Source organism: Bombyx mandarina, chromosome 05, assembly GCF_030267445.1.
Source record: "Bombyx mandarina strain Sakado chromosome 05, ASM3026744v2".
Taxonomy (NCBI): domain Eukaryota; kingdom Metazoa; phylum Arthropoda; class Insecta; order Lepidoptera; family Bombycidae; genus Bombyx; species Bombyx mandarina.
The window spans coordinates 2859596-2887555 of record NC_143212.1 but is presented as its reverse complement, the minus strand read 5'-3'; the positions used below and the strand labels follow the sequence as shown (position 1 = coordinate 2887555).

At 37.5% G+C, this 27960-nt stretch overlaps 1 protein-coding gene across 11 annotated transcripts in view; it reads right to left on the bottom strand.

Annotated features, from left to right (window-relative positions):
• The window catches only part of LOC114244033 (uncharacterized), a 178886-nt gene that overhangs the window by 37629 nt on the left and 113297 nt on the right, over positions 1–27960 (bottom strand). For 8 of the 11 annotated variants that reach the window (XM_089727272.1, XM_089727277.1, XM_089727275.1 and 5 more), the window contains 4 exons: positions 15583–15611; positions 3639–3791; positions 1841–1960; positions 30–192 (listed from right to left, as the gene is read on the bottom strand). In XM_089727272.1, coding sequence (XP_089583398.1) covers positions 30–192; positions 1841–1960; positions 3639–3763 — 408 coding nt within the window. In that variant the 5' untranslated portion in view covers positions 3764–3791; positions 15583–15611. The remainder of the gene's footprint in view (positions 1–29; positions 193–1840; positions 1961–3638; positions 3792–15582; positions 15612–27960) is intronic. The other 3 variants (XM_089727280.1, XM_089727282.1, XM_089727281.1) reach the window with 1 other exon arrangement.

The following is a 27960-nucleotide window of genomic DNA, read 5'->3' as shown; positions in this document are numbered from 1 at the left end:
GATAAAAAAAAATCGAAGAGAACAGTTACCTCATTATTAATATTGTCGACTCCGTGGTCGATGGTGTCTTTGCCAAGGGACCGCACCTTGTTCCTCAAGTTGTGTTTGTGGGTGTTATTGTGTCTTAACTTACGCACTGCTTTCGTTCGACTCTGAGAGTACAGCTCGCGACCTCCTGCGATTTCTATTATCCTGGTAAAACGAGTGCAATGATGATTAACAATACGTCTGTAGGCAGCGGCTTGACTGTGCTCCTAGCGTTGCTGATGTCAATGGGCGACCATTCACAATCAGATGGGCCGTATGCTCATTTGCCCATATGGGCAATAAAAAATTATATGCAGTTTACAGTGCTCGCACACACAGACCTAATGAAGCTAAGATGGCGCATTCCAATAGTATTAGGAAATGAGGAGATGATATAATAGAATAGAATAGTTGAGTAAAATTCACATCTTAACAAAACCGATAGAAGCTTCGAAAGCCCGAAATTCCAGGTATATGACGCTTCGTCTAAACTATGTTCAAGATGCTGTGAGTCTTAATTCTGTGAGTGCTTTTAACGCCCTTTAATACCCACTGCTGGGCATAGGCTAAACTGAAACTTCTTTTGCGGTGTGTAGTATTGTGGTTTGCATCATTTTTCGTCCTTAAAACCCTTCTAATAGGGAATACTATGTATAAGAGAACCGACGTAGCTCGCTTTGTCCTTTCCCTATCTCCACGGTCAAGTGGTTCACGAGACGCTGTCGATTTTCTCACTCTCGCTCTCTGTAAATTGTATTTTTTCTCTCTAGCCGTAACGAATCTGTCACGAGTTAAATTTTGCTCTCAACGCGGCTAAAGCAATTTCATTTTAATAACTGTTCTCCGGTCCTATTTTACAGTGTGTTGTTAAAAGTTCGATCAGAAAGTTGAAACGAAATCAAGAAAAATATTTATTTGTTGGGTTGTGGAGAAATAAATTCGGTTATGCCTTGCGGTTGTTTCCCTGCACATCGACTGAATGTATTGCAAAATGATTTTGATTTATTCAGACTCCTTGTCTAGTCGAACGATTTTGAAACGCAAGCTGACGTGATATTATAATAATGTCAATAGTTCCGCCCTCGTAATTTCACGCTCTGCTGTGCTTTGTACGATGCAAACAGGCTCCGTAAATACCAACAACCCCTGTCAAACTGCGACCTTAAAAAACTTGACATATTAATTTTGATATTTCTTGGCTTACTAATAATTGACGCGGTATGTAGGGTTTGTTTAGCGATCAATGGAAACCGAAATAATGCTGTGCTTTATGTTAAAACCTGTATATTATGTATATGGAGTGGTTTTTTTTTTACTTTTCTTCTCATGCTTGAAATTATGACATTCATATAATTTTTATGAACTGCATATGGACCGTCATCTTCTTGTGACTTCTCGTTAACATTTTTTTTACACTTAACTATTAGTGAGAAAGAGGAGGAAGTACCAAATACTTAATTACAACTAGCTGTACCCGTCCGCTTCGCTGGGCATTTAAAATTAACATTATTATTTCTCACCCCCACAAAGATTCTCATCATTTACTTCCCCGCAACTGGTGTAGGGAGTCTAACACTCATATAAATATTAGCCTATCCATTAAGTACATGTATTTTCTACATGGATACCAAGTTTCAAGTCAATCGGATGCATGGTTCAATATTTATAACGGAATATCCATAAAAACCACTTTAGATTTATATATTAGTATGGATATAGATATTCACGATGCTTAGATACTGCGCGTCTGTTTGTTAATTTTCATTCGGGACTTTATACTTTTAAGCTAAGCAAATCTTAAGACGTTACTTACCTAGAATCTCTGAGTTTGTATGTTCCGCCTTTGGAGTTGAGAATGACGAGCTGGCCGTCGCCTCTCTCCTCGTCGGAGGAGGCATTGTTCGCATCTCGGGCCTCCAGGCCGGAGTTTAATCTGGAACACCGACAATAATGCTTTATGCACACATCTATACTAATATTATAAGGAGGAAATATTTGTTTGTTTGTTTGTATTGAATAGGCTCCAAAACGACTGAACCGATTTGAAAAATTATTTCACTGTTTGGAAGCTACACTATTCCCGAGTGACATAGGCTATAATCTTTTTTGAAAAAAACTAGGAATCCCTACTAAAACTCGCTAGTATATGATATAACTACATTCTACGTCTTGAGACGGCTAGGGCTGTGCGAAAATCTTATTCGTATTTTTTTTAGAAAATCTCTAAATGAAAAATCTTTTTTTATTTATTGCTTAGATGGTTGGACGAGCTCACAGCCCACCTGGTGTTAAGTGGTAACTAGAGCCCATAGACATCTACAACGTAAATTCGCAACCCACCTTGAGATATAAGTTCTAAGGTCTCAGTATAGTTACAACGGCTGCCCTACCCTTCAAGCCGAAGCCGCATTACTGCTTCACGGCAGAAATAGGTGGTGGTACCTACTCGTGCGGACTCACAAGAAGTCCTACCACTAGTAATCACAAGAGGTCCTACCACCAGTAATCACAAAAGGTCCTACCACCAGTAAATCTGCGGTCAAATTAAAGTAGATCTTGTTTTAGGTCGAATATCGATACATAAGTAGGCAAAAACAAAACGTCTCTTCTATCTGTCAATCGATCTGTTTATATATATATTTTTTCTTTTTTCTTCAATTCTAGCGACGAGATTTTGTATTAACAATTAATATCTCGGAAACTGTATATTTCCTTTTTAAGATTGTAGTGGTAGATATCTTACAACACAAGATATTTGGCAGATGAATCTCGCTTACGACAATCTCAAGATAAGCTTGCATATATACAAGTTCCGAACAACAACATTCGGACCATCGATCTGCCGAGCAATATCGCCCGCTCGGTGGAAGATCTTCCCTTTGTCGTAATAAAACCTCCCACAAGATTCTCAACACCAAATTTTATGAAAGATTTTAAACATAAAATGAATGTAAGCCTTCAGGTGTCTATGATTAAGGTCGAATTTCAAACGTTGAGCCTATGACATGAGAACTGAAGTCAAAAAATAGACAGCAGCAAATGTTTTAGTGTCAATGGGGCGTTGGTCTTCGTTTGGACATCACCTATGCCGAGAAAAAATACACACACCATTTATATTCCAAGTAAAACTTTAATTAAAGTATTAAATGCATAAACCGCTAACATCCTTAAAAAACATCTGCTAAAATTACTAAAAATACATACAAACAAAGTTAACGTGCTCTAATTGAAATTTCAGTGTCCTCATGCTTACTGGTATTAATCAATATTTTAGTGCAACAAGTCATCGAAAGGTAAGTACTTGCGCAGATAAATATGGCAATTATAAATTATTCACAACAATTAAAACTACGAAGTGTTATTTTACTAGATGACATTATATTCAATTTATCGGCGCAAGTGAATAATTAAATCGACTATATTCATAACTGCGAGTTTGAACAGTCTGAATGGATTAGAGAAGGTACCGCGCAATCCCATCACCTTTTCCACATCCCTAGCGCAGTCCCACTCTCCTATCAAATCGGCAAATCGGGTGGCATTACGCGATATCCCGCTCCCGCTGTAGGAAGGCGCGTCAAGCTCGCAATTACGTACGCAGCCGCCATTACCTATCGTGTTGGTGCTGCATGTTCTTAGGGCGGCACTTGGGGAAGAGACGCGTGATCCGCTCGCCGACGTCGGAGCCGGGCGTTGAGTCGCCCGCGCCGTCCGCCCGCAGCGTGACCGCGCTCATGTCGCCTCCACCTTCACCGCGCCACCGCCTCTACCGGCAAACGATGCCTCTGCATTATTTGTATCGACCTATACCACTTATACTACGTAAGTAAGTTCGGCACGCGTTTAGTGGACACGGGAACAGATTTGTGTTTTTTTCCAAAAATATTGGTCAAAGAAAGACGTTTTAAAACCGGTTATGAACTCAGTGCGGCAAACGGTTCAATAATAAAAATACATATGGGTGGTACGCCCACTTTGTACTCAACCTAGGCTTGCGCCGTCACTTCGCTTGGCGGTTTATTTTAGCTGACGTTACGAAGGCGATAATAGAGGTTGATTTTCTGTCATATTATAATCTTGTTGTAGATATTCGCAACCAACGCCTAATCGATGGTAGCACAAAACAATACAATGATAGTACCTATTGTATTGTAGTTTTATGTAGAGTTTTTACGAACAGTGACGGATTAGACCGGTGTTTCTCAACGTGGAGCCCACGTCCCACAAGGGGGCAATTTGATACTTAAAGGGGGCAATCGTGCTAAATTAATATAGAAAATCTGTATTAAAACTATTTTGAATTTGATTTTTTTTATTTTTACGTTAAGTGGTTACCGGAGCCCATAATTAGAATTGAATTTCAGTTTTTTATTATACGTTTTGAAATATTACTTACTGTGTTTTGATAAAAACTTCATAGTGATTTCTTCCTATAACCTAACATTTATGTTTCTTAAATGGATAAATCAATTTTTTAATGTTATAAATTATGTATGGTTGGTAAAAATTTTAGAAATGTTACAGTGGGAAATGGCACAAGAAAGGTTGAAAAACACTGGATTAGACGCTTGGGAATCGTTAGCCTTGAGTTGACAAATCAGAAATAATTAAAGGAACTAAAGACCCTTCTAGCCAGTACAATGCAATGCAGTAGGAATATGTAAATTCTTGCTTTTTTTGGTCATAATGTTTTTTTTTATTGCTTAGATAGGTGGACGAGCTCACAGCCCACCTGGTATTAAGTGGTGACTGGAGTCCATAGACATCCACAGCGTAAATGCGTCACCCACCTTGAGATATAAGTTCTAAGGTCTCGAATATAGGTATAGTTACAACGGCTGCCCCACTCTTCAAACCGAAACGCATTACTGCTTCACGGCAGAAATAGGCAGGGTGGTGGTACCCACCCGCGCGGACTCACAAGAGGTCCTACCACCAGTAATTGATTTTTATTACACGATGTTATTCCTTCATCGTGGAAGTCAATCGTGAACAATTGTTAAGTATGTATTTCATTAGAAAAATTGGTCCCCGCCTGAGATTCGAACACCGGTGCATCACTCAACACGAATGCACCGGACGTCTTATCCGTTAGGCCACGACGACTTCAAGTTGATGTTAAGTTATTACCAGAGCCCATAGACATAAACGACGTTAGTGCCATCACTCACTTTGAGATATGAGTTCTAAGTCTTATTTCTATAATACCTACAACGGATATTCTACCCTTCAACCCGGAATGCATTACTGTTTCGCGATAGAATCAGGCAGGGTGGTGGTACCGACCCATGGGAGCTCACAAGACTCCGCACCACTAATGATTACGCAAATTACAATTAAGTAAATAAATACAAAAATTACATCTTTTGCGGCTTTAACTTTTATTACGCGATTTTCATGATCGTAGAAGTTAGTCGTGAACGTGAGTACGTATTTCATTTAAAAATTTGAATAGGTGCCTGCGGGATTCGAACATCTGTACATTTGCATCGCTCGATACCTGGCGTCTTATCTTTTAGGCCACGATGCTTTAAGGATTTACCGACATGTCCTAAAGTGTAGCGACGGCGTTCCCTTTGTAATCTTTATTGGCTATCTACTATGTAACAGGTAAACCGTGTAATCAACAGCTCATCTAATGCAGTTAATGAATAAAAAAGGAATAGATTGGTAGTCCTACGAACAAGATTCATAAATATGAAATTAATCCGATATTTACTTCTTTCCAATTCAGAACGATCTTCTCAAAAAACCGCTACTAAAATCTTCGGTGTTGATGTTAGAGGCAGTCTCATTAGAACTAACAAACTTCCGCCCTTAGTTTGACCTTTGTCTCTTGCGTCAATAAACTTACCTACTCTTCGCATCGTTAACAAAATGTCATAACTTAAAAAAATGATGAAGTAAAACATGATAAATACGTCATTATATTTATTATTCTAAATAATATTTTTGCTATTGGTGAAACATAACGGATGCCGAAATAATCTATAACTGATGGTCTAGAAGACAAACTCAATCGAGACAAAAAGTTTTTTATTTATTTATAAGAACTATAAATTTAAAATGGCCGTACCTGTACCATTAGCACTTTTTTAAATGTTTTTTTTTTTCTATATTATTTTCCAAAACCCGTCAAATTTAAATAATATGTAATCGTTTACGTCTAATTTGTCTTCTAGAATCCACATCGATTTTAAGACATGCTCAAATAATTATTATAAATACTAAAATGTTTCATCATGCAAATACCTATATATATTACATTAATAATTTTTGATGCTGAAACTGTATATGAAAAGAGTCCAGTGCCATTTTATCGTAGTGTTTGTCAACCGATTTTTTAAAAATACATTTTGACAAGCTTGAGTGGTGCGAAAAAAATCTTTTCTTTCGATTTTCAAAGAAAAAGGTCAATGACCAAACAAAAGAAAAACTGTAATACAAAAAATTCATTTAAATCTTAAGGTGTTTGTGTTCATGGTGGAATTTCGACTGCTAGACGAACATAGTTTCCTTTAAAAGGTGAACGCTTGTTAATAATACTTAATGAGTTAATTATTTAATTTGTTTTCTTGACAAAATGAAAGAGATGCGTTATCGAAAGTAGAATACGTGGAAAAGAGACAACGAGAAGTCTCCATTACGTTATCACTTATGCGATACTGTTTTCACAAAAATACTTCTCTGAAATGGTCTATTTGCTGTCTCGTTTTAACTTATGAAACATCTCTGTTGCGTTATTTTGATTTATCTCCAACACATGGTACTTGCCAGCCTAAATAATCATTTAGCTACTAGTATCTATTCATGAATGTATCTGTCTAAACAGCACAAAAAATTACGCAAGTACACATAATACGTAGAATAAAAAGACATATTTTAAACTGGCATTTCTAGTACGCGTTCGAAAATATACACCTTAAATGCGATGAAAAGAAATGCGATGTATTTTTGTTAACGCTTAGTTGGGCGGACGACTTCACGGTTTGGTGTTAAGTATTTTTTTTTTTTTTATTTTTTTTTTATTGCTTAGATGGGTGGACGAGCTCACAGCCCACCTGATGTTAAGTGGTTACTGGAGCCCATAGACATCTACAACGTAGATGCGCCACCCACCTTGAGATACAAGTTCTAAAGTCTCAGTATAGTTACAACGGCTACCCCACCCTTCAAACCGAAACGCATTACTGCTTCACGGCAGAAATAAGCAGGGCGGTGGTACCTATCCGCGCGGACTCACAAGAGGTCCTACCACCAGTGGAAGAACGTTCACTAAGAACACAAATGCCGCAGCCCACCTGAAAAATTAGTACTGAGTTTCGCTTAAGTATGTATCTCGCGAGACTTTCGCTCCCATCATCGATTGACGACAGCCGATATTAAAAAGTTTATTATCTCGATTAAGTAATTTTTAAGGTAGAATTAAATCAAAACCCTAAAAACAAAAAAAATACGTTTTACGGTAGGCAGCGTCTTGGCTCTGCCCCTGCCATTGCTGACATACGTGACCGACGAGCATCCACTTATCATTAGGAGGGCCGTATGCTCGTCTGCCTACTACGGCAATAAAAAAACCTGGTACGGGTTTAGAGAACATTAAGCTAATATTGAAGTCAGTATTGTTATCCTGACATTGTGTGGCTCGAAGCAGTCATACAACCCAATTTCAGAGTCGCGTGACGAAATCTAAAGTATACTAGAAGCAATTACAATAGATTTTTTTAATTCATCGGTGTTATAGCATCTATAACGCCGAGATTTCAAGTGACGAATGCAGAACAAGGATATTATGTATTAAGAATGTTCCTATTTAGGTATTTACCAGACGGCAACAGTATTGCAAGCCCGCAAACGAGGGCGCGAGGACAATGACGTGTTTCGCATGGCACCGACTGTAACCGCTGCCAAACTACCGGATCGATACGGCATTAACGGTGGGGCCCCGAAACTGGCGGCTCGAATCGGCAATTCGAATCGTCATAACATATCTAATCACTGAGGCAAGAAAGTACGTACGATGAAGGTTTTATAAAACCGTAATTCGTATTTCAAATTTTAGGAGAAACTTATAGAATACTAGCGGACCCGACAGATGTTGTCCTGCATACACAATAATTAATTCCAAGTCGATCCAGCCGTTTATTTGCAGTATATATAATAAACTAGATACCGACTATAGCACTATCTGCCAGGCTGGTTTGTAAATCTAAACCTTCTAGGGCGCTACCCAAACGCATACAAAAAAAATCATTCAAATCGGTCCAGCCTTTTTGGAGGAGTTCAGTGACATACATACGTACACTAGAATTATATATGGATATATACAGAAGATTTAAAATGAGTCGGACTCAATCTACTAAAAAGTCTTATATTGTGTTTTTATTTTTACGAGATAAATTAAAAATTTGTAATTATTAATTTAATTCAAAGATAATAAATCCCAGAACAGTCATTTTCATAGGGCGTTGATTGATTTTAAAATCACAGATCAAGTGTACTACTCTAATTTTTAATATCAATCCGTATATTCTATGATAATAACACATTTACACTACGAACAACTATGAAATTTAATTAAATATTAATATTTAAAAAAAAATCAGTTAGCTTCCACTCTCAAATTTTTTTCATAGAAACGCTAGTTTCGTGGCTCCATCGTTAAAAGCATGACACGTAGTCTCGGGTGGTGGCATCCGAAGCTTTTTTCTTAAGCCTTAAGGGGTGGATTCGTACCAAAGGTTTTTTATTACTCCGGACGGTCGCCGGTGTGTTTTGAAATATACATTTATTTTTTTTGTAACTTCAAATATAGAAATTACCTTGGTAGAAATATCTTGGAATGGAAATTAGGAACATAATTATGATGACTTTTTATTTTGTTTGTAGCTAATTATCGGCCTAGTTATGATGGCAATACAATAATAACACCACTTTCCAAAGTTTTTCACTATTATATCAACTTTTTGCGTATTTTATGTCTTTTGTATGTACTTTTTTTTTTCTTTTTTTTTCTTATTCTGCGGACTCGGATTTTAGATATATAATTTAAACAGATCCTACCTTGACATCATAAATATATTGAAAGAAATTACAATGCGTGCAGTTTCCAGAAAAGCATACAATTCTTTGAATTATTTTAGATTATCTTCGACAACAGTTTATGTAATACAAAAGTCAGCACTGTCTTATACGAGTAAATCGGTCTGTATAATTAATTCATTTTAGAAAATAGAAAATCCATTTCTGTAGTTATATGAGATTTTCGTGCTTGTATCGACATTTGGCAGCTTAAAGTTGCGGTGTCCGTGGGCAACAGCCGCGAGCTCGTTTTTTTTTTTTTTTATTGCTTTGTAGGTCACAGCCCACCTGGTGTTAAGTGGTTACTGGAGCCCATAGACATCCACAACGTAAATGCGCCACCCACCTTGAGATATAAGTTCTAAGGTCTCAAGTATAGTTACAACGGCTGCCCCACCCTTCAAACCGAAACGAATTACTGCTTCACGGCAGAAATAGGCAGGGCGGTGGTACCCACCCGCGCGGACTCACAAGAGGTCCTACCACCAGTAATTACGCAAATTATAATTTTGCGGGTTTGATTGACACGATGTTATTCCTTCACCGTGGAAGTCAATCGTGAACATTTGTTGAGTACTACCTATTTAAGTAAATAAAATGCATAACAGCGAATCTTTGTATTTCAATCGATTTCCATTATAATACAAGTGAAATCTAATAAGATAAATCACTTTTAAACAGCTGTAGATATTCCCTTAATAATCTCGAGAAATTGAAATCTGTGTAAAAGGAATCACGAAACTTAATTTCCATAAATTTTGACCCCTTTTGAATTCGAAAAGGGCCTTCCCTAATAACAGCATCTGAATAGAAATGACAATTTTAATACGAACGTAATTTCAGCGCCTCCTAATTGGTCGAGATGGCGAATGACAATTCATTTTAAGAGAAGTGGCTATTTGACTCCATTTCACCAATTTACTATTGTCAGCTATAATGGAGGTGAACAGAGAGTGACGAATTTCAATTTGAAAATCTTATTTAAATTATAAGTTATGCATATTTTCTATTAGGTATTTGCGATGAAAATTTGAACGAAATATCTGTTTGACGAAGACTAGTTAAGTACATATAGACCAGACTAAAAGCTCTTACGTAGTACCTTTAAACTTTAAACGAAAATTAATTCGAAGATCTGCAAAACAACTCATTTGCCACAATTTGAAACTTCGTGGTGGCCTAAAGGATAAGACGTGGAAGTAATTCCTGAACATATGCTTAATACGTATTCATATATTAAATCGAATGCGAATCTAAATTAATTTTGATTTTTTTTATTGTTAGACATTTTACACACTTACCGCGTATCCGCGTATCGTTACCGCGTAAAAGTACTTACTTACTATCCTTACTTGCGCATGCATTTATATTTTACAAGCGGCCCGCTCCGGGTCCGCTCGGGTCTTTAAATTTCAACGATATTTGACGGAATTTTATTTTTTAAAATAAAAGAACACTTATTGCGGCATAACTATAATAGTTAGACATATGCTGTCGCGACACTTTTTGTAAATAATAATGTGTTCTACAAATTCGTAGTACATTATTTTATTCTATCATCAATAGTTTTCGCAGGGCACGCGATGTAAAGAATATTTTAGGTAATTTTTTTACACCTTGGGTAACATTATTGGAGTTTTAGTAGGGATCCCTAGTTTTTTTCAAAAAATATTATAGCCTATGTCACTCGGGAATAGTGTAGCTTCCAAACAGTGAAAGAATTTTTCAAATCGGTTCAGTAGTTTCGGAGCCTATTCAATACAAACAAACAAACAAATCTTTCCTCTTTATAATATTATATTATATATTATAATTATAATATTATATTATAGTATAAATAATACCATACGATTTTTACACGATTGTGTGTTCGCCTTCTGTCATAACAAGGATGTGTAAATAATTGCATACTAAATTAAGATATTAAACATAATCGGTTTGTACATTTTAATTATACATATTTGTCTACTATATTTATTTATTTATTTATTATCTATATAAGTAATGTTTTATTATAATTATGTATGTAATCTAATTTTCTATTTAATCAGTCCTCTTTTTATATGTATTTCAGGCCGCCACACCACATTTTTTAGTTAGTTTTGTTAGTTATCTGAAATATTAAGCACTTACTAAAACAAAAAATTGGGACAAGAACCAGTTAAATAATATTTTTTATAGTTGTTTCAGTGCTTCCAAATAATATATTTCAACTAATAGTTATTGTGTGCTCGGGTAGAGGGAGAAGAGGTAGACCGAAGAAGACATGGATGGAGTGTGTGAATGACGATATGACAGAGAGAGGAGTGAGTGTTGAGATGACGGCTGATAGAAGAGAATGGAAGAGAAAAATTTGCTGTGCCGACTCCACCTTAGTGGGATAAGGTGAAGAAAAAGAAGAATAATTATCGTGTACTGAGCACAGATGTTGATAACGCACTAATATAAAATATGTATATTGACAAAATTGTCATATTACGTCAAAATTCCGTGTTAGTAAACATAATGTTAATGTATTATATCAAAATATTATACATTAAAGTATCTAAAGTGCCTGAAGCGTTTCAACACCGATCCCTTTAAGAACAAAGCACTTCTAACAACAACTTATTAATTAAACATCAACAAAGTGTTGGGAGCACGATGGAAATTGACAAAACCACACAATTTTGGAGCTTACATTATGAACAGGGTTCCGTGAAAGAAAATATTGTTAGCTGAGAAAACCCTGATATCGTAACTGTGACACTTCAAACGTGATATATAAATGTGTAGCTACTGTTGGCTACGTTCTCAAAGCAGGGTTGCCAACATAAAAAATATTTGCAGTTTTCTTAACTCAAAATTGAATTTGGTAATGTTTACTTATGTCGTTCTATGTATTATATTTTCATAAGTAACGTAAAATTTAAAACAGTTTTTAGTTAGACTTTTAGCCTACTGAGTTTCTCGCCAGATCTTCTCAGTGGGCCCCAATTCCGATTCGGTGGTAGATTCTGCGAAGTACTGGTCTTCCTAGGGCTAGTGTTAGCCAATTGTCTCAGATTAAGCTCGTGAGTTCACCTACCCGTTCACGCGTAGCTGGAATAGCCCCTTAGGCTACCAGTGAATAGATAGGAAAGAAAAAGAAAAAACTTTTTTAAATTGACTTAGCCGTTCAGACGAGCTTACGGCGTACTCAATGTTAGGTAGTTATCGGCTAATAGATGCTACGACGTGAATGCTTTCAAAACGGGAATCGGAAGGGTGGTCCAGGTCTTACCAACCGCTAGTCTACCAGTAAAAAATATGTAAAATGTTTCCTACAAAAATAATAAAATAACTGAGAAACGTACTTGAAAAAAATCAATTATTTTAGTGCAATACAGTGAATTAAATACAATTAAAAATTGTATTTTTCTTACCGTAAAATCATTAGTTTCCAAACGCATTGTTTCGGTAAGAACTCAGAAAAATGATTAAACAAAAAACATTTTTCTCGTGCTAATTCACGTGACGTAATTTATGAGAAGTTATTGTATTCTATTCTAATTCAAGATAGACAACCCTCACGAGGAAGTTTTCGCAATAACCACAAAACAAGGTGAGGAGCGTGAAATACGCTTTTTACGACTTTTACACCATTTCCTGTCGCGACGATATTATTTTACTTGTGAACCCTTCAGGGTATACACTAAAATCTTGCCACAACTCATCGTATACTTAATACAACCAACCACAAACACAAATGTGGAAGAAGCCATCATAGAATACAAGATATTTGACAGATGCCCGAATTTTCAAAATAAGCTTGCATATATGCATGCGGAAAAGGTGCACATCCCTGATTCGCGGGGTCCGGTTCAGCCCTAACAGCATCCTGAAGGCATTAACAGACCGTTATGACTGTCGGTACTTGAACCATTGTACCATGGTTCACTTGCGGACTAAATAATAATAATAATAATGGTTGGTTCGAAGTAAGTCTCAGTTGAATGGAATATTTGAAATGTATTCAACTGATAATGATTTTTAATAAATGTATCTTTTTTATTTGATTGGTTTTGTTAATTTTAAGTATATTTCAATGATACTATGTACACACATGGACTTGTTGTCTGAAATAAAATAAATCATTCATTCATTCATTCATTCATATATACGAGTTCCACACAACATTTGGAGTTCCGTACAACATTTGGGCCGTCGGTCTACTTAGCAATATCGCCCGCTCTGTGGAAGATCTTGCCTTTGTCGTTACTCCCAAACACGCATACTTTTTAAGGGTAGACAGCAGGTTGGCTCTGCCCCTTGTCATTGCTGACGTCCATGGGCGACGGTAACTAATCACCATCAGACGGTCCGTGTGCTGGCCTGCCTAAAAGGGCAATATAAAAAAACATGCCATCCATTTCTAAAAACTCACCACAAGTATATTTTTTTGGTCGGTCCAGTTAAGTAAGGCTGCTGATTACTGTATCACGTGCTTCCCGGCTCATGTTTCACAGCGTCTTAATAAAATTTATTTAGTATTCCGAGTGCGAATATACGGGCTCTTCGGAAGACTTGTCCTTGAAATCCTAGTTTAGTGTTCGGAATAGGAATAGTATTTTTTGTTCGGAATAGGAATAGTATTTTTTGTTGTAATTGAGACATCGACCGTGTGTCTCTTCACGTTACAGTGGGACATAAATTTGTTCAACACCACGTGGCAGAGCGGTAGTGAACACACGAAATCCCATCATCGTCTAGGAATTTAGTCTTTGTATTCCTGTGCCTTAATGGTCAATACGATGAGGTCATTTGACAGATTTGCCAGAGTTCACACCGTCCGTTTCTGTTACGTGGTTATCGTAGTCCATAGACATAGCAACTATTGTCGAATGTACTGGAAACGCTTCGAACCGTCAGACTTGGAAGCGCATTGTCTGGAGGGCGGTCCACAGAAGCATGGGCGACCTAACGGATCCTTCTGCACATACAGCGTCAGCGCAACCACGACCACTCTGACAAGAATTTTTATTGCTTAGATGGATGGACGAGCTCACAGGCCACCTGGTGTTAAGTGGTTACCGGAGCCCATAGACATCTACAACGTAAATGCGCCACCCACCTTGAGATATAAGTTCTAAGGTCTCAAGTATAGTTACAACGGCTGCCCCACCCTACAAACCGAAACGCATTACTGCTTCACGGCAGAAATAAGCAGGGCGGTGGTTATTATTATTACTCATATAAATAGCTGTTTCTTTGTATATTATTATTATATATTTTTTATAAATCATTGTGAATAAAATGAAGTTGATAACTTTGTAAAGTCCTTTTTTTATCAATAAAAAAAATCATAATAAAAAATGTATACCCGACTAATTATTTTCTTTATACCTCGAATTGAACTTAAAATTAATATTTTTATAATAAGGAACTTCGTTCCTATCCGGTGTCCCACGACACCACACATGCCTTCTTTTTTTTTAGGAAGAAAAGATTACTGTCGAAAGTCTTTCTAGTTTCACCGGGACAGATGGGCGGGTAAAGGCTCAGCTTGGAAGTGTGGGATTTGCTAACAGCTGCCCGAGCGCATCCGCGCTTAGCGAACGCATTCACTACCGGATAATCTCTGTTTTTTTTTAATTGCTTAGATGAGTGGACGAGCTCACAGCCCACCCGGTGATAAGTGGTTACCGGAGTCCATATACATCTACAACGTAAATGCGCCACCCACCTTGAGATATAAGTTATAAGGCCTCTCAGTATAGTTACAACGGCTGCCTTACCCTTCAGACCGAAACGCAATGCTGCTTCACGGTAGAAATAGACAGGGCGGTGGTGCCTACCCGTGCGGACTCACAAGAGGTCCTACCACCAATAAAACCGGTGACGGCTTTCAAATCAAAACGCATGACCGCATCGCGGCGTAAACATTCAGAACGGAGGTAACAACTACTCGCGCGTGCTTACAATAAGTCCTAATCCTATAACTAGTAATTATGAAGTTTTATCATAACTTTAAATCAGATCTTTATTACATAATCATATTTCTTTATCGCGTAAATCTTTCGTGAACAAGAAAAATGTGTAGCCGCCTGCGGGATTTGAACACGGGCAAGGTCGTATCGCTTATCCTATATCAGTCGTTTTATCCTTAAGACCACCAAGGTATCAAACCTACGTCCATTCTAATATCATTTTGTTTGTTTAAATAATTCCGTTACGTATAATTTTTTGAACGCCATCGAGATTACGAAATACAATCTTAAGTTTGAGAAAATAACGGATAATAGTTATCTTATGTTTGAGAGAATAACGGATAATAGTTATTATGTTATTTTAATCTAACAAAGGCTAAACGTCACCTTAAAAATGCAAAAATCTAGAAAGATAAATAATTTACTACTAACCAACAACGTGCATTATATTATGTATGTTGCATTATTAAATTTAAAATTCTACCATTTTCTACCATGCTTCAAATAAATATTCACATTTAATTACCTTCGTTCAACATTCCGTCTGCTTTATACCTGGAACAGAAATATTATTTATTCAAGCAAATAAATGTTGTTAAAACACAATCGCCATTTTGTTTTGTTGTTTCATCAAAGCGGGGAAGTGTTGAAAAACAAATAAAGTGACCCGCGACGCAGAGAATTTCTTCAAACTATGATCTCATTTAAAGTTTAGGAGCAAACGGGCAAAAATCCTCGTTTTATTTGTGATTGAGATCACTGTTATGAGGTATGTACTATGAGGAGTAAAAAATCTAATATTTGTCTCGTGGTTTAGTTTAATTCTTTGTTTTTTCGTAGACAAACAAACATACGACTGAGTCGCAGAGACTACTGCGAAAATTGTAAAGTATTCGCAATGCCGGATATGACATGATTAAAACCGTAAAAGTAATTTTAATTATATCAAGTTTTAGATTTTTTCTTTAGAAAGCGGTTTTGGGTTTCATCGATGCTTAGGCTTTTATATTGAAATTATAGTTATCTATACTAATATATAAATCTACAGTGGTTTTTACGGATGTTCCGTTATAACTACTGAACCATGCATCCGATTGACTTGAAACTTGGTATCCATGTAGAAAAGACATGTACTTAATGGATAGGCTAATATTTATATGAGTGTTGGCCTCCCTACACCAGTTGCGGGGGCTTAATGATGAGAATCTTTGTGGGGGTGAGAAATAATAATGTTAATTTTAAATGCCCAGCGAAGTGGACGGGTACAGCTAGTTTAATTTATAAATCCAGTTACTTTTCAAATACGTGTCATTTCATTTTTGCTTTCGCTTATAACGTGACTGATTGACGCCCTATCCAATATTTCTGAACAAGGAATTCGAATAAAAAGAACACTGGAAAATTACGAGATAAAAATTATATTATCGTCCTGTGATCTCAAAGCGAAAGCAGCGCTTCAAATTGAGATGCAAATTCGTCGTCTAGTGCCGCGCAAGTGGATCGGGGGCGTCAAGTGGATGGCGAGAGCGAATGCAGCAGCGCTTTGTGCAGCCTGTTTACACAACAGGGTTACGGTGTATTTTTTTTGCGAAATCCAATATATTTTTGAATATAAAAAATACGGAGAATTCGTATATTTTGTAATAGCGATAATTTTTAGGTCGGTGATAACGAAAATATAGACTACTAGCGGCCCGCTCCGGCTCCGCTCGGGTCTTTAACAAAAATTTCAAGACGTTGTTTTATTTTTTAAAATAAAAGAACACTTATAGCGGCATAACTATAATAGTTAGACATATGCTGTCGCGACACTTTTTGTAAACAATAATGTATTCTACAAAGTCGTAGTACATTATTTTATTCTATCATCAATAGTTTTCGCAGGGCACGCGATGTAAAGAATATTTTAGGGAATTTTTTTACACCTTGGGTTCCATTATTGGAGTTTTAGTAAGGATCCCTAATTTTTTCCAAAAAAGATTATAGCCTATGTCACTCGGGAATAGTGTAGATTTCAAACAGTGAAATAATTTTTCAAATCGGTTCAGTAGTTTCGGAGCCTATTGAATACAAACAAACAAATCTTTCTTCTTTATAATATTAGTATAGAAGTATAGATATCGAACAGCACACACGGATCCAATATTAACAACGGGGTATTCGTATCAATTAAAAACAAAATTGGGAGTTACGGGAAGTAAAATATGCAGAATAATATTAAACATACATTTAATATTCGTAAAATCCTTTTTATTTATTTTTCGGTGTGGGGGTCGAACCTCCTACGAGGTCCCCGCACCTAGAGGGCACGCGGGGTATGTGGGATTTGACGACGTACATGTTGGTTATTGGTAAAATCCTAACCTAATCTAACAAATGAAGGAGCCTTTTGCCTGCTAAGTCCAAAAAAGATCTAGACTACTTGAGTTCGAAAATCATGGTAAAGCCTACGTCAGAAATAACATAACAATACAAAAAATATTTGAGAACCTTTGGTTTAAGCTGTTTCTATTTGTAGTCGTCGTGGCCTAAAGGATAAGACGTCCGGTGCATTCGGATCTAGCGATGCACCGATGTTCGAATCCCGCAGGCGGGTACCAATTTTTCTAATGAAATACGTACTTAACAATTGTTCACGATTGACTTCCACGGTGAAGGAATAACATCGTGTAATAAAAATCAAACCCGCAAAATTATAATTTGCGTAATTACTGGCGGTAGGACCTCTTGTGAGTCCGCACGGGTAGGTACCACCGCCCCGCCTATTTCTGCCGTGAAGCAGTAATGCGTTTCGGTTTGAAGGGTGGGGCAAGCCGTTGTAACTATACTGAGACCTTACAACTTATATCTCAAGGTGGGTGGCGCATTTACGTTGTAGATGTCTATGGGCTCCAGTAACCACTTAATATCAGGTGGGCTGTGAGCTCGTCCACCCATCTAAGCAATAAAATAAATAAAAAATATATTAATGCTTAGTTTAAAGTATTATAGCATTGACCACTATTTTCAAATTCAATATATGCAAGTAACATTAAAAGTACATTACCTTCTCGACAGTTTAAAAATGTACAACATCATTATGTTAATAATAAATATATATATATCGGATATTTCGAAAGATATAAGTCAATTTAATTAAAGAAGATGAAGAATGAAATTTCAGAAAAAAGTTCACTGTATCGAAATTTCAGTGATGTAATTATTTCGCGGCGACTCCAACAGAATCGATTCAGAATCATCCGAGAGATCCAGGGTAATGAAACGTGACCGATTAACTGCGGATTACAGTCCTTTGAGATTAGAATGAAAAAAAAAAGACCCAGAATGTTCTAATTTACGTTGTTCCAATCAAGGGACACGTATTTTTTCATGTTCTCCGAGTGTAGGTAATTTTTATTTGATTTTTTGTTGTAACATTGTATGGACGAGTGGCCATACAATGTTGCCAATGGAGTCCACCTTGTGGCTATCGGAGCCAATAGACATTAATTACCCGGAAACATGAATTCTACGTCTTAGTTTTAACAGTACAATATTCGCATTGCTTCACGGCAAAAAGAGGCATAATGGTGGTCCCTACCAGTGCGGACTCACAAGACGCCCAGCGGGGTATTCCGGAATACAGACGTGACGGGCTGCCGTACTGTGACGACTGGGGTAGAGTAGAGAGTTGACTTTCGCCTTGAACCCCCGGCCCGGGGGTCCTTAGGGTAGTGTTGCCGCGGTAATCCCTGTACTACTCCCTGGCTACTTTTAACGGTACTTTTAAATCAGTGTTAATAATGATACCATAATAACAAATATAATTAATTTGGAAACATGCTAAAAATATGTAGAATACAAATAATTCGAGGTGTCGATAGCGAAAACTTTTAAAGTAATCCAAACATCGGTCATTAAAGAAATATATGATAATAAAAGCTAGATTGAACCGTTGTAATATATATAAGTGCAAAAAACTAAGAATCCTACAAAACAATCCTATTGGGAACCATCCATTATTATAAATTTAACCATTCCGGCGTTATTGCTGCGGAAAATCAAATGGACGCGCGGGGGTTCACTCTTCAATTTTGTACATAGTATTGTTGTCTTTTTCTTCTTCCTAGTCGGTTTCGCTCTTGATAGAATGGCCGTGGTCATCACTTCAAGCGTCAGTGGCAAGCCGCACATCACCACCCCTCTTAGACGGCTGCCCTCCTCGTGTATACGTGTAATGACAAGTCATTTCGGATCCTCCCGATCCACTAACGGTGCTTTTATGTACCTCAAGCACCGGTCATCGTTCTCGTTGAACCCGTTGCTTGCGACGGACTCCAGACACAGCGCACTGAGTTTTTCGCCGGATCTTCTCACTTTCCGATCCGGTGGTAGATTCTACGAAGCACTGCTCGTGCTAGGATTAGTGTTAGCAACGTCGTCGTCGTCAGCTTTGTGCCCCGTGAGCTCACCTACTTGTCAGGTTACGCTGACATAGCCTCTCAAGGCTATCAGCTTAAGCACGGAAAAAAAGTGTAATGATGATAAGTTAAGTGAAGTCGCAATGACAACTTTATGCACATTTAACATAGCTATCTGTGTGACGTAGATCTTTTTTATTGCTTAGATATGTGTACGAGCTCACGGCGCACTTGATGTTAAGCGGTTACCGGAGCCCATAAACACCTACAACGTAAATTGCTATCTAACCTAGATTTCAGCGGCTACACTTTTGAAATATTTCACTTGAAACAGTATTTTCATTAAAAAAAATAATTAAAGAATGCACTAGCATGGACTACTAACATTATTTTCATTTTAACAAATCAAAATCGATCGGCCTAAAATAAATTCGATATTTCATCACAGAGCATACGCGTCGCTGTAAAAAACTAAACAGAAATAACAAATAGTTGTATCAGAACAGTTGTTCTTGTTACCGCGTCCCGCCCGAGAGCACTAAACAATTCAACTCACACTAAGTCTTGATATTCAGATTTCTTTTGTTCCGTTGAACGAATGCCATTCGGTTCTCGAGTATCATTGGTAAAGATTATTCCATTGAATTGTTTTCTTAGGGATGTTGCGGTTAAAGGAGCATGTTTATTTTAACATTGTACTTGTTATTAGAACTGAGATAACATTTTGCGAGCATAGTTCTCGGTGTGGATTCGATTTTCAAATGTAATTTTTTCATTTTGGTCCTCTCTCTCTCTTCGATCGGTCCCTCACTACTGAGGATCGTGACTCTGTCCGATTCCGTCAACCAGCTGTCTCCATCGATCCCGTTTTGTAGCTTGGTGGAGTGCGTCGCTGACCGGTACCACCAATTCCTCCGCTATTTGGCCCGACCATCGTTTGGGACCTCTACTCCTAGGCCTTTTTCCCTCTATTTTACCGGTCACCACAAGGCGTTCCAAACAGCTGGTATCCCTGCGTGCAAAATTACCAAAATACCGCAATATTCTTTGTAGGCAGATTGTGGATAGACGTTGAGTCTTTTCTATTTTTGACTGCCTGAGAATAGAGAAGTTGGTGCGGCGGGCCGTCCGTGGTATTCGTAGCATACGTCGCCAGCACCACATCTCAAAAGCGTCAATTCTCTGCCTATCTGCGGCTTCGAGTGTCCACGTCTCTGCACTGTATAGAGCAATGGAGAAGACAAGGATGCGGACCAGATGTATTTTAGTCCGGTGGGTAATATTACGGTCTCTCCAAATTTTGCTGAGTTGGGTCATTGCAGGTCATTCGTTTTGGTCCAATGTCCGAAAAAAATCTTTAGACATTATTATAACTACTACGCTACTACGCTACTACACACATAATCTTGAATATAATTTAAAAGCGAACGTAACACGGTAATTTTAATTACATAAACCACTTCCAAGTTTTTTCATTTACCTACAATGGTAACTGTGGCGGCAGACATAAAACACAAGATATTTGACAAATGCCTGAATCTCTCTTACCACATTTTCAAGATAAGTCTGCATTTAAACAAATTCCGAACAACAAAATTCGGACCGTCGGTCTACCGAGCAATATCACTCGCTCGCTGGAAGATCTTTCTACGATATACCTACAGCAACCAAAAAAAAAAAACAATCGACACGAGTTGTATCAGAGCTTCTAACTCGTCCACGAGAATCCATTTCATCTGAAACACCCATGGGCGTGCTGATAAAAAAGGTCTAGACGATCGTAAACATGAAAGAATCGATCGAAATCACCGACCTCCCTCGAACGGGCGCCTTAAGAAGCACACGTCCCGATTGCTATTTCTTTAAGTTATCTTAAAGGAATCCTCTTTGCCGTGACGAGACTCGAAAGATTATAGCCTCAATCGTTATTAAGTATCATTTATACCATGTGGATCTTGATTATTAGTTAATTTTGTTGATTTGTTGTGTTTGCTCGAAATACTATTATCACTATACTTTTTGACAATGACATCAAATGACGATTCTAAGCATTGAGTGGTGGTGGTGACTTTACTGGTGGTAGGACCACTTGTTAGTCCGCTCGGGTAGATACCCCCACCCTGCCTATTTCTGCCGTGAAGCAGTAATGCGTTTCGGTTTGAAGGGTGAAGCAGTCGTTGTAAAACTATACTGAGACCTTAGAACTCATCTCTCAAAGTGAGGGTCAGCATTTACGTTGTAGATGTCTATGGGCCACAGTAACCACTTAACGCCAGGTGGGCTGTCAGCTCGTCTACAAATTTAAGCAATAAATAAAAAAGTAATTCGTTTTAGAGTAGAAATCGGAATGAAATACTTCAGGACACATTTATTTTGAGCAAATATCGGCGCATACTTGGCTAACTAAGTCAGACGTGGGTTGCACGATGATGACGTGGTTCGATGCTCGGACGCGTGCCCTGTTTTATATACCTGCAGGAATATTTGAGTCGACTATTATCAAAGCCGGCAATGTGACTTTTGGACAATTATTGGTAAATCAGAAAAACGAATTATTGACTTTGTATTCCATTGGCAGTCACAAAACTCTTCTGAACGACATCTTAGATAAATAACAGGTTAAGTATTAACCTTTATTTAATGCAGGTTTTGAACCGTATTCTTTGAAGGAGACGATTATATTCAAATCAATCTGTATTGACATATCAATAACATTTTTTTGTCCAAATGCACAGATTGCCACCTTTGATAATAGACGACTCATTTCATGTCGAACGATTGATTTTGTGATGAAAGAAAACATGGCGCAATCAGATCTAGCTCGCATACTATTTACATAATCATTGATCAGTATAGCACGTTATCACTCAACATGGAAGTATGTAGCTTCATAATAAACACGTGTTGTATCAACTCGCAACAGATTTAGGGCAGTGTTCGGAAGTTTTTTTTTTTTGCGAAGTTCATGCATCGAACTGAAAATACACATAAAATTATATCGCTCATCAAAATGCTAGAACGTCTAATCCAAATCAAATTACACCGCGCAACGCATCATCAAAACCTTCGGTAGAGGGGAACACTGCCTTTATATTAGATTGCGAGGGGTTGATCACGGTGGCGCCAACATTCCGGCATTAGACGACGACAGCGACTATACTTAACATGAAAATAATAATCCAATCGATTTTGTTTTTCGCATCGCGATACGTTGCATACATGTTTCCTTTTTCTTTTATTAGTAAATTAATTTTATTACAGTACCTACTACCTGTATCCGTCCGCTTCGCTGGCCATTTAAAATTAACATTCTTATTTCTCACCCCCACAAAGATTCTCATCATTAACGCCCCCGCAACTGGTGTAGGGAGGCCAACACTCATATAAATATTAGCCTATCCATTAAGTACATATATTTTCTACTAGGATACCAAGTTTCAAGTCAATCGGATGCATGGTTCAGTAGTTATAACGTAACATCCGTAAAAACCTATGTAGAATTATATATATTGTATAGATTAGACGTGATAACTGGTTTTAGCCGCTTTAAATTTGTTATTGGGGAAAAAAATGAAAGATGTTGTATTTTTTTCCGCTACAAGGAGTTATTTTTGTCACTATCTAGTCCATAAATTACCAGTCGATTTGTGAAACCCTTGCTATGTATGTAGGTTGGGGAAGAACGGAACGTTAAGGTGTGAGTGAGAGAAAATGGTATGAAAGGGAGAGAAAGAAACAAGACGACGAGGACAATTAGTGAACAATATGTAAAAAGGTGTCAATTAATTTTTAAATAGAGAAGATTTGGTAAGAGAACAATAAAACTAGAATACAGTGAATCCGTTTTATTTGACGCACCACGATCCCAATTCTACATTAAAGTCTAAAAGGTACGAAACAGCGAACACAATGTCGTATTTATCTTAGTTAAATAGTGAAGGGAAGTTCGTACCAAAGCCTAATGGTACGTGGTAATAAGGATCTTTGGAAAACGTCTGCGGTTGAGCGCAGTGTTGGATAAACATGCTCCGATGGCATGTGATCTATGCTAACGTGAAGATGGCCGGAACATCTCAAACAATTTCTCAGAGTAGCAAAGAAGACAAACGTTATCATCCAATGGCGCAGTAGATATCGCCCCCACTACGATTTTTTTTTCTCCCTAGCTGGCAAGCTAAAGAGCTATTCCAGCTTCTCAAGGACGGGGTCAGATGCAAACCAGGGTTACATTCGTAGAAAAAACGGATGTTTGTCTAGTTTTTATTTTTTATTTTTTTTTGCTTAGATGGGTGGACGGGCTCACAGCCCACCTGGTGTTAAGAGGTTACTGGAGCCCATAGACATCTACAACGTAGACGCGCCACCCACCTTAAGATACATGTCCTAAAGTCTCAGTATAGTTACAACGGCTGCCGCACCCTTCGAACCGAAACGCATTACTGCATCACGGCAGAAATAGTCAGGGTGGTGGTGCCTACCCGCGCGGACTCACAAGTGGTCCTACCACCAGTAAAAAAATTACAGTACAGTAGTTACAAAAATTCTATTTATATATTTAAACGTATGTATACATGTATTTATCTTACCCGTTCTTATAGTACAGTTTTATTAAAGGATTTTATGACCTGGTAACTAAGACCTTTAGGTCAAGTCTTATTTTAATTTCTAATCTTATTTTTACGAAAAATTAAAATATGGAGTGAAATGAAATGAAGATAATTAATTTTGAGACATTAATCAACTGGGACGAAATTAAATGAGATGAGATGATATGGTACGAAATATTGTCTCAATTGTGGTCATTTACTTAGATTTTTTCAGTAGACTTTTCGGAAGATCCGAGAAGTTACGTCCAGCGGCTTTGTTTCATTTTCCCACATTTGTGCACTTTCACAGATATTAAACAGTTAATTTTCACAGATATTAAACAGTTAATAAACCACCGTTATTACACATTTAAATCTGAAGTAACACTAAATAGACAAAATAAAACAAATCACAGAACTTCACTCCTCGCGTTCCCGCCAAAAAGTCCACACGTACGTATTTGATTTGCCAAAAAATGTCTTATAAATACATTAAGAGTTCAATTCCATATTTCCGATCATACATTTTTTTAATTCACGTTATCGTATCGTTGAACACACTGATTTAAAAGAAAAAAAGAAATAGAAAAACAGCGCGTGTTGAGTGTGGAATGTGTTTTATTATTTAGTATTACTCGTACAATATCGGGCGGCCTAGCCCCAACCCTATAAAGGATGACAAGCCACATCATTCCCGATAGCTTGATGATGTTCCGGCGAAACAGGAAGCGGCCGTACAGGCTGGCGATTTGACCAGACTTCCGACAAGTTGCGGTTTTGATTAACGCGGCCATGTATTTTGAGGGTTTTGGTGACGTTAAGGCTAATAATATCTATCGACGCTTGAAAGGCAAACGTGACTAAGCGACAATCAGAATTCAAAAAATTGTTTTACAAACTTCATGTATAGAATTGCTCTAAACACTGTGCACTAAAAAAGGTGTACATATTGAAAAATTTAAATCCTCTAGAATTCGAAACAAATTAACGCATGTGTTTCATGTCCGAAGCTCTGGTTAACCTAAAATAAATATCGATTAGATTTACTAAGTCGCTACAACGTCACAAGTCTAGACGGTAATCGCTGGAGGACTTCGAACTAAGGCTTATTACGTAAGACTTATGTAAGTGAAGGAATAACATCGTGTAATAAAAATCAAACCCGCAAAATTATAATTTGCGTAATTACTGGTGGTAGGACCTCTTGTGAGTCCGCATGGGTAGGTACCACCACTCTGCCTATTTCTGCCGTGAAGCAGTAATGCGTTTCGGCTTGAAGGGTGGCGCATCCGTTGTAACTATACTGAGACTTTAGTTACATCTCAAGGTGGGTGGCGCATTTACGTTGTAAATGTTTATGGGCTTCAGTAGCCACTTAAAATAACACCAGGTGAGCTGTGAGCTCATTCACTCATCTAATCTATCTATCTAATCTATCTAAACACGTACATAGTGTGTCTTTTATTATTATTTTATAGCATGAACGAATTTACCGCCTTTCCGCTATTATTGTTGCTCCTGATTTTGAGACTCGGAATCTATATCTGAATTCTATTGTAATTGCGCAAATTATAGTTTTTGCGAGATGAATTTTTGCGGTATCCCTTCATCACGAAAGTCATTCGTGTCAATCGTTATCATCATCATCAGCCCACAGTCGTCCACTGCTGGACATAGGCCTCTCCCAATCCACACCACTGAGCCCGGTCTTTAGCTCTCCTCATCCACTTCTTGCCGGCTACAGTTCGGAGGTCATCGCACCACCTAGCCAGGGGGCGTCCCAACGTTACGTATTACGCTGTGCGGTCTCCACTCGAGTATGGATATACTCAAAACGTAGCTCACGGGTGATGCCCTCTTTCATTCATTTATGTCATTCATTAATTACGTTTTACAAGTGGCGGTCGATTTCAATTAGAAAAACACGCCATATCTCATATATTAACATAAGAACTTAAGCATCTGAAGTAAAACGGTAAACTCTTTTCGGATACTCAAAAAGGACGTTTCCTTCGAAATCCTCGGTTAATACCGAATTGGGGGTTCGGAGTAAAATGTACCTTACCGTTCCTGTGGTTGATGAGTGGATTTACACAGGACGTGGTCAAAGGGGCACGGCGATATCGAGAGATAAAGTGTTCCGCAAACGCAATCCCGTGTTTATTTTACGCTTGTTTTAATTTTCTGTTTAACTTTCTTTTTTATTAATTATAAGTTATGATTTTCGAATTTTCGAAATTAACTGAATCAACTGACCCAAAGATGGCCGATTAGGTGAATTACAGAAATGACGCTTAAAAGTATTTCATGTTGAGTTTTTCAACGTGAAGATTTTTTTATGTGTCGATATACAGAAGATCTTACAGACCATTGGATAAGCAATCCCATCAGGTTTTTATTAGCTAATGTTTGCAAGCCAACTCTAAACCCATCCGTCATTAATGGGTTACCAAAATCCCCCTTAAGGATCACGAGAATGTCACGAGGTCCGAATCTCAATTGCATTATAGCTATTCATCATTTTCGACTCCTCAACTTCTTGGTGGCAGTGCGGGCTTACAATACACCCTACCACTAGTAAATAATTAACGTGGCTTAATTAAGAAAAAAAAAAGATTTATGACGGTTTACATTCAAAATATGAAAAATAAAACTAATCCTCACTCCTGTGACTCACGGATTTCCGGCCGAGGACTCGTTTCGAGTCGCGGCGATCTTGAATTTCGAACCGGCTCGTGTCACGCAAACCCCAACTAATGTAAAGCACCAAATAATTATGCTTGTTTAAAATGTAACAGGAACTATCCAATCAAATGAGGAATGTTTCGCGGCAGAAACAGAAGATATGTTTAGTGTGAACTAACAGAATTAGGTATGTTTTTCATAGTGTTAATAAATCGAAACACGTCGGACTTTTCCAAAGTCAGAACGAACGATCCAAAGTTGCATGTATTTACACGATTCGACTCTGAGCAACACAGAATACAGAGTATATTCAGCTTTTTTTAAAGGGATTAGGTCAAGTCTTAGTTTAATATTATATTAATAATTTTTATGAAAAATGATAATATGAAGTGAAATGAAGTTGATTAATATGAAACATGGCATGAAATGAAGTGAAATGAAATGAGATGAGACGATATGGGATGAAATATAATCTTAGTAAAATGGTGGTCATTTACTGAGATTTTGTCAGTGAACTTTTTGGAGGATCCCGAGAAGTTACGTCTAGCGGCTGTGTTTCATTTTCCCACATTTGTGCACTTTCACAGATATTAAACAGTTAATAAACCACCATTATTACACATTTAAGCCCGAAGAAACACTAAATAGACAAAATAAAACAAATCACAACTTCACTCCTCGCGTTCCTGCCAAAAAGTCCAATGGTCTACGAAATTATTATTTTTAAGAGATTTTATGACCTGGTAACTAAGACCTTTAAGTCATGTCTTATTTTAATTTATATTCTTAATTTTATGAAAAATGATAATATGGAGTGAAATGAAATGAAGATGATTGATTTGAGACATTAATCAACTGGGATGAAATTTAATGAGATGATATGGGATGAAATATAATCGCAGTAAAATGGTGGTCATTTACTGAGATTTTTACAGTGGACTTTTTGGAGGAACCCGAGAAGTTACGTCCAGCAGCTTTGTTTCATTTTCCCACATTTGTGCACTTTCACAGATATTAAACAGTTAATAAACCACCATTATTACACATTTAAACCCGAAGAAACACTAAATAGACAAAATAAAACAAATCACACAACTGCACTCCTCGCGTTCCCGCCAAAAAGTCCCCGGTCTACGAAACAACTTACACAGAATACAGAGTATATTCAGCTACCGTATAAGAATACAGAGTATATTCAGCTACCGTATAAGAATACAGAGTATATTCAGCAGA